The sequence below is a fragment of the Panthera uncia genome, chromosome B4, assembly GCF_023721935.1.
Source record: "Panthera uncia isolate 11264 chromosome B4, Puncia_PCG_1.0, whole genome shotgun sequence".
In the NCBI taxonomy this organism is placed as follows: domain Eukaryota; kingdom Metazoa; phylum Chordata; class Mammalia; order Carnivora; family Felidae; genus Panthera; species Panthera uncia.
This window is the reverse complement of record NC_064809.1, coordinates 92552928-92566687: the sequence shown is the minus strand read 5'-3', so window position 1 is coordinate 92566687 and position 13760 is coordinate 92552928. Positions and strand designations below refer to the sequence as shown.

The 13760-nt window shown below is 34.9% G+C and overlaps 1 protein-coding gene across 5 annotated transcripts in view; it reads right to left on the bottom strand.

Moving 5' to 3' along the window:
* The window catches only part of CNOT2 (CCR4-NOT transcription complex subunit 2), a 131550-nt gene that overhangs the window by 21042 nt on the left and 96748 nt on the right, over positions 1–13760 (bottom strand). For 4 of the 5 annotated variants that reach the window (XM_049627410.1, XM_049627409.1, XM_049627411.1 and 1 more), the window contains 3 exons: positions 13458–13524; positions 2957–3104; positions 2041–2223 (listed from right to left, as the gene is read on the bottom strand). In XM_049627410.1, the coding sequence (XP_049483367.1) occupies positions 2041–2223; positions 2957–3104; positions 13458–13524 (398 nt within the window). Of the gene's footprint in view, positions 1–2040; positions 2224–2956; positions 3105–9084; positions 12164–13457; positions 13525–13760 lie in introns of those variants that run through there. The other variant, XM_049627413.1, reaches the window with a different exon arrangement.

Here is a 13760-nt window from a genome sequence, read left to right as displayed (position 1 = left end):
AGTCTGGAGGAAAACAGAGATTAAGGGCACTATTTGATGTGCTTGGAGAACCAACTTACTGGATACACTGGTAGAAGTAACTGATCTCAAAAACATGTAGTTTAGTGTAAAACTATTGTTCCTGAATACTTGTTCTCCTTCCACTACTGGTAAAGTGTGCCATTATTGCTTTCCATAAAAGATCTTCTTTCATACAACACAGTCTTTCCCAACTAGAATATAAACTCCTCATAGACAGGGTCTGTGTCACAGTCATCTTGGCATCCTCTGCCTTTAGTCTTCAGGAGGATACACAACAGGCACTCAATAAAGGTTTAGTTTACCTGAATTAAGCGATGTTTTTCTTTAACTGAATTTAGTGCTCTAAAATACATCATTCTTATCTAAATATAGTTTATCTTTCAGCTACTTAAAAGAAAAACCATATCTCTCCATAGTGCCCTCCATTCTAAAGCAGTGCACAATTGGTACATGGTAAATAGTTACAAACGCCTCCCTTTTTTGCACAAGCCTTACTAAACATGAGAAAACAAAAACAAGTCTGAACTTAAGGCAAGGCCAGAAGTAATTAAGAATGTCAAAAAGAGCTGTTAATGCAAATTCTACAATGACAGTAGGCATCTTTACCATCAAATAATCTGATAAAAGAGTGTTATCAGTGTTATGAGTAGGGTTAAAGTGTTTGAAGATGACAGGGTTTTTTGTTTTTGTTTTTTCACCTAAATCTGTAAAAGTAACTATGGCCAAACAGTATTTTCACAAAATCTGGAGCTGTTAAAAATACTTGTTTCATAGCAAGTGAGCAATGTTGGTGACCTAGGTACCTTCACACATTGAATAAGTACTAAGGGATGAAAACATTCTGTAACAAATACAATTTACCAAAACTAGTAAGCAGGGTTTTAGAAACCCATGTTTCATTGACAATTTATAAGCAATGTATTTTTAAAAAACAATTAAAATGTGAAAAAATATGGAAAGGCAAAAATATAAACATACATTCAATGAACAATACTGTAAGAAAAGATGTGATAAAGCCCAAGAAGTGTATGATTAGGAAGCTATCAAGGAGATAAGAATTTTGATAACCCTTTACGATAATAATTTTTTTTAAAAAGTAAAAGCAGTAAAATTATTAAGAGAAATACTCATAAATCTAAATAAAAGAATTGGAGTTTATGGGATGAAGATCAAACAGGAAATGTGCTAATAACCTATTTGAATCCAGATTTTACAAGTAACAGATAAAGTGAATTAAATGGGTAAGATGATAGCAAATAGGTCAAGATCCTTTTTCCTCCCACAGTTCCCCATTTTTTTAAAAAAATGGCAGACTTAAATGCTATTTTTGCAAGATACAAAGCCTTATACTGTAGTCATCACTCTCATATAAATTATCTGAACAGCTTAAAAATCTTAACAAGATGGACAACTGGTCTTCATTAATGTCATTATTATCTGCATAGTAAACATGCAAAATGGACAGTACAAAAAGGTGTGTAAAGTACACAGCTCATCTTGTTTTAAACCCCAGGACATGACACTATTTTCAAATATTGTAGATGTAGTCTTAAAAAGTCTCTGGTTACTAAGTCTCCAAACCACCAAACTGAGTTTTAGTTGAAAAGGTACTGAACCAAAGCATAAGTGAAGCAAGGCAGTAATAGTCAAACACATCCCTGGTACTATTCGTAAGTCTGGAACTCTTACCACATTAAGTGGCCAGCCTCATTTAACAGAGGAAGGACCTATCAATAAAAATTTGCCTGGTGGCAACTTAAGAACAATTCTTTTCTAACAGCATCAAAAAGCTTTAATGTGCTTTCTACAATCAAACTGATTTTCAAAAGAACATGCCTTTAGTTTGGGGAGGTTAAAGTTGTAATGTGTAACAGAAAGAGAATCTTTGGTCATAAAAATACGATGAAACATACTTATGAGACAGAAGCCAAGACTCAAGAAACAGAATGTTGAATACGAAAAGGCAAATCTGAAAACACCCAGAAAGACAATTATACACATTATCAATAAACATCTTACCTGTTCACAGTAAAAGGCTGTCGAGAAGGCTGCTGCTTTGGCATACATATTATGCTTGGCGAGCTTCTGTTGGGGCTACCTAACCCTGAACTGCTCATGCTATTTGTCCTGCTAGGAATTCCAATGCCCTGACCAACCTGGGAGTGGTTCATCATATTCCTAGGATTCATAGGCAAAATACCCCTGAAAAAGAAGTCCATTATACTAAATAAGCTCTCTACAATCACTCATTAAAATTCTCTGTAAATAATCAATCAGCCTGACCCCAGAACCTCAAATACACTTTCAAATTACACTGCTAATTTTCATTACTTATTTTGTCTGGTCATTCTAGCTCTTTGAAAAGAAAAGTAAAACCAACAAGAAATTGGGTAAATTACGGCAGAACTAACATAAGGTGATATTTAAGAGGAGAAAATTATTGCTGTGACTATGATATAGAATAATACAAATGTATTTCACACATACATTTAAAATAAGTTCATTCGAAGTGTATGCCATTCTATCCTCTTCGTGCTAATATGCATCATCTATGTAATCTTGTTTTGTTTTACTCACTAGAACAATGAATGTGTGTTGGGGGAGCAATAATCAGAATTATCTGAGGAATGATTTTAAATTACACATCGTCTTTTGAGGAAGAGAGCTGGCTTCTGATAAAGCTCCCCAGGTGGTGATTAACCCTTGATACCCACCCAGCTGACAACCAGTATGCTAGATGCAAGATAAGAACATCTTACACTATACTTATCAATTTGCAATGAAATAAAAGGAGCATAGGGTATTAACTTTCTTTTCCTCAGTGAAAGGCACTGAACCAGAAAAATCAAATAATTAGTTATCTTATTAAAAACTAGAAAGTTGCTTACTCTACAAAGATACATTTTGAGAAATATTCTGGTCCATCAATAAATACCTGCTTGGAGATGGAGGCGTGTGAAGTGACATTGTTGGTACCCCTGTTGTTGGCGTGACGTGGCTCGGTAACTGAGTGCCTTGTGATAAGCTGCGATTTAACTGAGGGGTATTGTTGCTCATCCCCCTCATTGGAAGGCCTAGTGCACCTATTAAAAAAATTCAGAAGAAGGAAATTCATTGCCATCAGGAATGAAATTGTTATCCATCTTCTGGAGTTGGCAATTTAAAACATTTTTAAATGACCTAACATGTAATATAATATGCAAGTTTTAAATGGATATATTCAATTCACTCCAAATGGAATCTGATTTTAACAAAAAGGTTCTAGTCTGAAATTTAATATTATGAATGGATATCGCCTTCATATTTGTATCTTTCATATTTCTATTTTACAACAGACTACGTCTGCCAAAGGTTTTAACAAATTAGATGACTTATGTCTCAATAAAAACATTTTGTACAAATATGGCTTTAAGAAATTTGCAGTTTTATGTTTTTATGTTTTAAATCAAAACTGAGGAACACAGACATTTAACCCCACCTTGCTGATGTAGCTTTAATTTTTATATGATCCTTTTAAAACGCGTTTAAGAAATCTCTACTATTTATACATACATACTTCTCAACATTACAATTTTTACAAATCTAACATAAAATGTCAGCAACTGTTAAAAAAAAAAAAAAAAACTCAAGCTGATATAAGAGACAAGAATTTAAAACATTTAAAAGTTTCCAAAGTACAATGACCCTGTATATAATTATCTCGTACTTCTGGGGCCAGATGCAAGGATGCATGTATTCCAACAGGTACATTTTACAGACTACTGAAGTTTTAGCATTTAGGTACAAAACAGAAAAAATTAACTGGGATAAACTTATTTCAGAAACGTCTGACAGATTTCCTAACTTCTGCTAATGTGAAATATAAATTATTAATTTCTTAATGATTCAGAAGTTATCAGGGATATCTGATATTCTAGGTGTTTAGATTCTCTGCCCTTTCCCCATTCAGATTAAGGATGTCCTGCTGTCACCAGTTATCACATCTGCCTATGAATGCTTCCATCTTCCTGACCCACACTTTTTGGTGCTTTCTATTTCTAGTCAGCTGTGAAATTGCCTGTCAGTCAACTAAACTTACTCTGAACTGGAAGTTAAATAAAAGTGATAAGATGGAGAGAGCTAATGAATACACAGATTGCTTTAGTGCTAGGGATTTAAAGTGACTCTTTTCTTCCCTTTTTGGTCTAACTTCAGGAGCCAGAATTTCAAGGACCTGAATATTTTGAAACTATAACCTCCAAAAAATTAGAGTAAATGTATTTTCTGAATGTTTTACTTCAAGAACTTTTGCAAAACTTATCTTTGGCATAACAATGTACTATCTTCTATCCCAAGGATACCAGTGGATCACAAAGATTTCACTGGAATCTGGGGGCCTCAGTACTTGGCTTATAGCCTAACTTGGCTTCCCAAGTGAATGAAGCCAATAAATCCAACTCAATATATTCTATGTGTACTCTTTTCAGACAGGTTCCATGAGGAACAGAGGCTGGTTCTGTTTTTCTTTAGGTGACATGAAGGGAACTAACTGGCTTAGATTATATGTTGGTGTAGTTCACCATATGTATGTCTGGTCACTAAAAGTTTTGTGACCATTAATATACCGCTAGCTGCAGACACTTTCTCTGAATCAGGATAAAATAAGGAAAAACAAGAGATTAAAAATCAGCCATATAAGATTTCTTCAGAAGAAATCAGTCTTTTCCTTCTCTTCATCCACTCTAGTTTCCCTCTAGGCCCTCTAGATGCTCCCATAAGGAACCACCAAAGTGATACTTTTCATATCACTCATTCAGCAAACATTTATTGAGTGCCTCCTATGTGCCAACTACTGTGCTAGCTGCTGGGGATACAGCAGTGAACAAGACAGAAAAGGCTCCTACCCTTAGGGAGTTTACATCCTTCTCCCCAAATATGCTGTCCTAAAATCAGCAATAGCTGTGAATTAACAACAGGAATGTGTTTCACACAATTACTGACCACCAAGAAATATTACACAATTTTAGAGCCAGAAGGGACCTTAAAGATCACTTAGTCCAATGTTCGCATTTTACAGATGAGGAATCTGAGCTCAGATGAGTTAACTGACTTTTCCAAGGTGACACAAAGAACCAAGACTAGAATTTAGATCTCTTAACTCCTAGCGTTCTTCATGGAAACCCTATGCGAGCCCAGTATAACACTAAGTGAACACTCTTTGTGAGTGTCTACCAATTTGAGACACCTCTACTTTGTTTTCTTTTGCCTTACCCCCCCCCCCAAATATTTACCTCTCTTCAAAATTTTTCTAAACCCCCATCCCTTCGTCTTTTCCCTCCATCTTCTTTCTTCCTGTCTTTATACCTGTCAAGTTTTAGTTCTAATTTTACTTTCCCTTTCTTTTTCACTCTTATACTTTCAGCACTATAAATAAACATACACTTTCTAAAAAAATCAAGTATCCTTTGGCTCTTTTCTAATAATCAGTATACCTTACTAAAGACTCATTAAGATTTGTTTACTTCAATCCTTCATATACATATTCTATGCTGTATTATGAAAATTTAGAACTTCAGAAATATCTTAGAGACTACAGATTATCTGAACATTACCAAAAAACTTTTGGAGACAGAAACAAGAATGGCTATGGTTATTTATTTAGTCGACTGGCTACTGGCACACGAGTTAATTTATAGTGCTGAGAATGGAGGAAGACAGTATGACATAAACTCAAAGATCAGTGTTTACTTTTATTTTTCCTTTAACACTCTTGAATTTCATAAAATAGGTAAGTTCAATCAGTCTGAGTTGCATTTTTTTGAACGAGGTAGTTATGAGAAATAAGAGGAGTGCATCATTTTCAAACTGGATCACCAAGCTTTGAATAACTTACTAATCAAGCTATTTCAAATTCAATTAAAAACTGAATTCTTTTAAAACAGAAAGAGTATCACTGAATAAGAACATACAAAGACTTATTTTTAGGAAACAAAATATACTAAATCATTAAATTTGAGTAACGTGAGTCAATTACAACTGGGTAAGGTCAAAGAGGGAAAACTACTCTTTTAATGATATAATTAGAAACAATCACAAAAAAAAAACTTCTCCAAAATGCTATACCAAGAAGAAGATGTGTAATCTAAAAGAAAAAGTGGGGGAAAAAAGATCTCATAAAAAATTTGGCATAAAATAACTACAACAGGTAAAAAATATTATGAGGTATAAAAGAATGAACAAAAAGTTAAAAAGTAGTTAAAAACTTTATAGTTCTGAATCAAATTTTTCTTTCAATTTGACAAATTGCTAATAAAGAATAATACAGTATTAGGAGAAATATATGAACATACTCCAAGTAGATTCCTACCTCTAATTTGGAAGGGTGCTAAACAGAGAATGAATTCAATTTTTTATTGATCATTTTTCAGAAATCCAAGAGAATATGATCTAAGAAATGTTTCTATGAATTATTTCCACTGCACAAACTGGTTAACAGCACATCCGTTAAGTACTTTATGGCAAAATATGCCATCCTTTATTCAATATTTTGCTAAAAACAAATATTAATAATACAAGTTACAAGAAAAAAAACTAGTCATAGCAACCAAACCCTTGAACACTCACACTTAAATGAAGTCTCCTGAAATCTTTATTAAGGAAAGGGTAGAAAATCTATTAATTGGTGCAAGAGGGCTTAATGTGCCCCCTTTTCCATTTAAAAAGCAACTAGCTTCTCCTAGGAACTCACTGTCCTGCCCACACTAACAATGAATAACCACCTTCTAACCTCCAATTTGTCCTCATATCTTCTTACCTCCAGTCTGCCCTGCACTTAGCTGATTAATCTTCCCTGCAACATAATTTTGTTATACATTTTCCTTCATTAAAATCAAAGGATTTTAGAAATAGGAAAGTCTCCACAGAGATCATCCAACAAAGTTACAGATAAAGAACATTAGGAATTAAGTTACCTACCCAAGATCACAAATAATGAAGAATATAATGATTCAATTTCTTGACTCTTACTTTCAACCAATTATTTTCCACTTCTTATAGTAGTTTGCTAACGCTTACATCACCTGGGGAACTTTAAAATCTGGGTCCCCTACCCAGAAATTGTCACTTAGTATGAATCCAGGCAATTCATGGCCAGTGGGATTTTAAAAATTCTCGAGGTGTTTTTAGGGGTACAGCCAGAGTTGAGAATCACTGTCCTATTGTATTAAATCCAATCACAGTTTAGTCTTTTAAAATTCTCTGTCATGACCCAAAAGATTCTTCTAATCTTTGCTTCCCCCCACAGCTTCATTGAACAATCTTCCTTTTTTCCCTGGTCCTCTCTCCAAATCTGTCCCTGAACTTTTATTCATATCCATCTCCCAACCTAGAATACTTTCCCTTCTCTTATTCTGCTGAAGTATAGATTTTTTTTAAATGCCACAAAACAGGTGTTTACACTATACACAGTGTGCCCTGATGTATATGGGAGGGACCACTAACTCAGATATGAAAGTTAAATGGATTTGGAATCAGAAAATATTTTCTGGAGGAGATAGAACATGAATTAAAATAGTGAAAGAGATCTAGTCAGGTATTTGATGGTGGTGATGATGAGTCAGGTGGGTAAAAACATTGTAACAATTCAGTATGAGAAAACAATAAGATGTATGAAAATGAAGACAAGTGATATATAGCGTGGAGGAGGAATGGGCTTGCTTCTGGGTACTAAGGATGTATGGAACAAGAAAGAAACATGGATGGAGTTAACTGGCTTCGACATTCTCAACTATGAAAAGCTGCTGCTATACTGGAACCAGCTGAGAGTACCTGACAACATTTGGCTTACTCCTCCTCAACCTAAGTTCCCACTCTAGATTCATGACACCCATTCACAAAGTAATGCGGGTTTCAAACTTTAGAAATCTTTGATCTGTCTCTTTCACATCCTACATCACCAAATCATATTAGCTCTATCTCCAAAATATCCCAAATCTGACCGCTTCCTAACACCTCCATCCCCGGCCCAAGCCTATTTTCCTGCCTGGAATGCTGCAGCAGTAGCACTGTCTTTCTCTTCTTATCATTTGGCCCTCACCACTCAGTCCCTTTGCTACAGAGCAAAGTGATCTTTTAAAAATGAAACTGTATCTTAAAATCCTTCCATTAAACTTAGAATAAATCCAAAGTCTTTATAAAATCTCTACAAGACTCCATGATCTGACACCTGCTACCCCATTAATCTTCTACTTTCTTTGTTCATTACACTGGCCCTCTCACTCTTCCTTTAACTCATTAAGTTCATTCTTACATTCTGATGAGGATCCATTTGCTATCGTCTGTACCTGATCTTTCCAAAGATCCCCCAGATCTTTCCAAAGATGTCCCTTTTTCAACATTCAAGTTTCCATTCAAATATCACCTCCTCAGAGATAACTTCTTTGACTGCTCCACGTGAAATACTAATTCCATCCACTCATCCCTTAACCTGACTTAATTATTATAGTGCTTACTACCAGAATCATGTTATTTCCTAGTTGTCTGCACAATTATTTTTTCCCCATTAAAATATAAGCTCCATGAAAACAAGATCTTTGTTATTTGCCATACTCTTACATCCTGGAATAATATTTCACCCATGGTAGAAGTAGCCAACTAAATACTACCACCATGCCCTGGTCAGAAAACTCTTTAAATCTGTGGATTTAACATTTGTTGTTTCTATTATGTGCTAATAGCCCACTATCTAGGGTCATGACATTCAGTAAGTAATATGTAACATCCAGGATTCAAAGAAACTTCTGTTCTCAACTGATGTTCACACAGTTACACTTACTAAGTAATAGAATCCTGGCTCTAGTACTTACTGCCTGTAAAACGTTGGGCAAATCCCTTAACCTCTCTTGGGATAGTTGTGAAGATGAAATGAGTTAATTCCTATAAAGTACTTAAAATAGCACCATACACATAGTAAATATGCAGTAAGTATTAACTTTCTGGGGGTGGGTGAGGTGGGATGTGAAACACACCTATGCAAAAAAAAAAAAAAAAGTCAACAGGTGGTCCTAAAGGTGAAAATAAACTTACAGTCTAATGAAGTAATGGTTTTCACAAAATCGTTGTTTTCTGCAGGAAAACTGTATGCTTGTGTTCTTGACCTTGAAAAATGGTAAAGATCTTGAGATATATCCCACAGAACTATAAAGATCATACTTCTTGAATGAAACCAACGTAATAGCCTAAGAGGTTTCCCTTGCCTTGATAAACTAGACTGCCCCCAAATTACCCCATGCTGTAGGTGTTGCTCCCACCACTAGAACAACCTTACCCCACAGTCTGTTTAAGGCCAATGTTAAACATGACTTCATTTGTAAATGCTTTCCTGATCATTCTCCAAGATACGTGATTACTCCCACCTCTGAAATAGCTAGAAAACTCGGTCCTTCCTCCTCTGCTTTGTAATAAAATACCTTGTGTACTTATCTACCAGATTAACTATAGCTTGCTCAACATGCATTCTATAAACATTTACTGAGTGCCTGAGATGTACAGAATACAGAGGATACAAAGGCAGTAAAGACATGTAATAAATAAAGGCAGTAACATCACAGCAGTAGGTACACTGTACTTACAGTGTATATACAGCAGAATGACCTCTTCTACCACACATCTGCACTAGGCAACATTATGCCATTCATTTTATGGTAGGCACTCAGTAAGTTCCAATTAAACTCAATTCCTATCTTCTTTTTGAAGCTTACTGTGCTTTTTTCTCTCTAAACCCTAAATCTGTCCATACCATTCAACACAATACTTTTTAACCTATGTATTAGCATTGTAGGCTGTTATGTAACATTTTACATATAAATGTCTTGACCGCCCCAACTATAACATGTGCTTGAGAACAAGAACTCCCAGAGCATTCAGTATTAATTCAAGTGTCTGTTAAATGGTCCTATAATTTTCTGAAATGTGTCATCTGCCTAAATACACTGTCAACAGCACCACTTCTCAATCACCCACCTGTGCTCTGGTTCTCCACAAAACAAAACAGCCTTCATCTAGGTGTTCTTAAAACAGGAGGATATTGTTCAAAGCATGAGAATGTGCCAACTGCTCTCAAGTCAGGAGTCCAGATCCCAGAAAGACAAATTTATTTCTTTCCCCAGCAAATGACCCAGGTCCTCAGAGAATTCAGATACAAATATTTATCATGGATTCATCCTGAGAGCTAGTTAACCTATGTGCCTATAAGATAATAGGCATATAGGAAGCACTCAGTAAATAGTAGTTTCCCTTCTGTCCAATTCTCCAAAGCTCTAAATCTTTTTGGTAAGAAAGAAGAAGTCACTCCAACTTTACTACAATTTAATTTCAATGCACTGAATATTGCGGAGAGATTAATTCCTGGTTCCTTGTTAATTCCAAACTAGTTGGTAGCTTTGGGAAGCCCAAGGGGGTCTTTAAACCTATGAGGCATACCCAAAATCTTACACATGCAAAGATGACAAGTAGAGAACATTATGCAACTTGAACACAAGATTCCATTCAATAGCTTCTATAGCTATCATTTAATGCACAGTATTCACATGAACTCGTAGATGAAAAGTAAGTTACCTACTTGGATACAGTCAGACTATACTGGAACCTGTGACCATACAAGCCCCTAGTCCAGCATCTTCTAGGTACCCTTATGTACTACACAATTACTTCCACACAAATCAGGCAAAATGTAGGCTTCACCAGGCCTGTATCCATTCCAAGAGGAACGTCCTCCCTTGTTTAATCTCTGTGAGTGTCAATTTTGGAGGCTACTCTTCCTTCTCCACCTCTAACCTCTGTAATCATCAAGAACACGAAACACGGGGTGCCTGGGTAGCTCAGTCAGTTAAATGTCCGACTTCAGCTCAGGTCATGATCTCATGGCTCATGAGTTCAAGCCCCACATTGGGCTTTCTGCTGACAGCCCAGAGTCTGGAGCCTGCTTCCGATTCTGCATCTCCCTCTCTCTCTGCTCTTCCCCTACTCACGCCCTGTCTCTGTCAGAAATGAATAAATGTTAAAGAAATAAAAATTAAAAAAAGAACACAAAACAGATGGTAGACCTCCATTTTAATGGTACAAATTCCTGCTGAACTTTGCCAATCTGAATACAGAGTGAATGGTAGTATTTAATACACTTTGGAGGCAAGTTATATCAAGCCTAATGCACAATTAGAATTAGTTACCATAAGAAGAATGTCACTAATCTATCCCACTTACTATTCCTTCTATCTCACTATCCTTTATTGAGGTTAGCTTCTCAAGTATTAACATTCTGACTAATTTATACTACTGAAACCCAGAGCCTCAAGTTCCACAGGGTAGCTGGTGTTCTCTCTGACAAGGTGTGTGTTCAGACTACTTAGCAGCTAAATGACATATTTGGCCCTTTCGGGTCTATCCTAATGAACAGAGACTGGGAATCCAGCCCGTCTTTTTTTCACTAGTTGTACCTTCTAGATCTGTACCCTGGAAAGGAATAACTGTACCCTGACTTGAGACAGTTCAGTTCCAGTTGACCTAAGGGTCGATTTTTCTGTAGACTAATACCTACAATGTCTTAGTTAAAAGACTGAGCCATGCATTGAAAATGCTGGTTCGCCAATGCTACAGGAGGAATACAGCCATATACTATACTAAATTCCAACAGGAAATATCTGTCATACGTGATTTCTTTTTAAATGACCAAGTACAAAATACTTTATCTAATGAAAACAACTTTGTTCATTCATTAATCTTTGTATACTCTTAATAATTAACACAACCATTTTACACACATAAAGAAGTTAATTAAGTATCTGATACCAATAAAAAACTATATTTCAAACATTAACCCATTCCATATCTTAACCCAATTACAATTTCACATTTGCAGGGTAAAAAATTACAGCAGATTTTAGAAGTCCATATAGCTGATTATACTGTAAAATAATTGCCATTCTCCTTCATAAATAACCTTAGCTTCTCAAGTATCATTTTTCTCCATTCCATATCTACTTTCTGCTGTGATAAATTGTGGGCTTTAAAAAGAAAACAAAGCAAGTTCTTTGCAGTTACTCTATAGAGATAAGGGTAGCTTTAAAATAACTAGATATTTTCATGGTAAAGACTGCCAGAACAGTGAAAGTAGTAGGTTTCACACTAAAACGCAGGCTAAATATGAAACAAATTACTAGCTAATAACATCCCCTCAACAATTAGAATGAACATTTGTGGATAAATAAGCAACACCTCTTTTATGCAATGTAAAGCTTTTTAAAAAATATTTTCTACATGACTACAGGAAAAGTGCTAATATCTATATGCAATTAATAATTTTATTTACTAATTCTGTATTAACAAAGTGGCACCCCACAGCAAAAGAGGAAGGAAGAATAAAGTAGATGGAAACTATATTTGTCTAACAAAATAAGTTCCTCCCTCTGCTAACCTTCAAAATAAATTTGAACAATAAAGTGGTCTGATGAACTATTCTGATACCTATCAAAATTTTGCTTTTTATTATACTGGGAAAGGGTCCCAAATCAAATAACTGATTTTTATTTGAAGCTGCTTAAGATCCTCAGTGAGCATACTGTCTCCTCCAGTTACTTTATTTCTGTAATCTTTGGTGGGAATTTATATCCCTTTTAACACTCCCCTTCTATTAAGAGAGATGAGACATCAGTCTCTGACATTAATCAGATAATAAAATCTTAGAAAATTAGAGATAATAAAATCTTATTAATATTTAACAGTGTGGACAATTAATTTGAAAAAAATTGGAAGATTTTATTACTTAGTTTTATAAAAATTTTATGTGATAATCATAGCTAACATTTATTGAGCGCTTACTATGCGCCAGGCACTGTGCTAAGCGCTATAAAAGCATTACCGTACTTAAAAAGAAATTCAATCTTATATTTGGAAAAAGCATTGAACTGTGAGTCAAAAACATATGTTCTATATCCAGACTGAGCTAAAGTGAAAGAAGAAATACGTGCTAAACAAAGAGAACATTTCACAAATTGTTATGGTCTTTCATTAATAAAAAAGCCAAAAAACACAAACAAAACAATCCACTCAACTGACCAAACAAAAAATGTTTTAACTTCCTCTAACTGAAAACACAGAGAATGTCTATTATTTATTTGCTTAGCAAAATTTTCTTCAAAAAACACTGTACTAACAAAGGAATGTACAGATACAAAAGATGTAAAAATAAATTTCAATCTATCCTATATCCAGATAACAACAAATTTTGAATTAGGTCTGAAATAATAAGTTTTGCTATGTGAGTGAAATAAGGAAAACTGAAAATTAAAAATCTTTTCTTTTAAATCCTAGAACTGACCCACAAGGGCAGCACTGGTTGTTCTTTACTTGGTAGTTATTTTTGTTTTAAATCAAGTATCCCAGAATAAATACAAAATTCTTACTTTGTTGCCCGTATAAACTTGCCCCAAACTGAGACAGCTGACCTGACGTAGATGGTGATGCCAGCATCTAGAAACAAATTAATTATATTAGAGCGTAAAGAAAGTACACAGAGCAATGCATTTACACTTTACAAATCTATACAATATATCATAATGGGAGAGTCAACACACATTTCTCATTCTTCAAAACATCACAAAACAAATATTACATAATGAATTCCATGTTTCTAGAGAAAATATCACAACTGGATGAAATCAAAATGTACCTATAAAACCAATTTCTGATTACTACAAGTTTTGTTT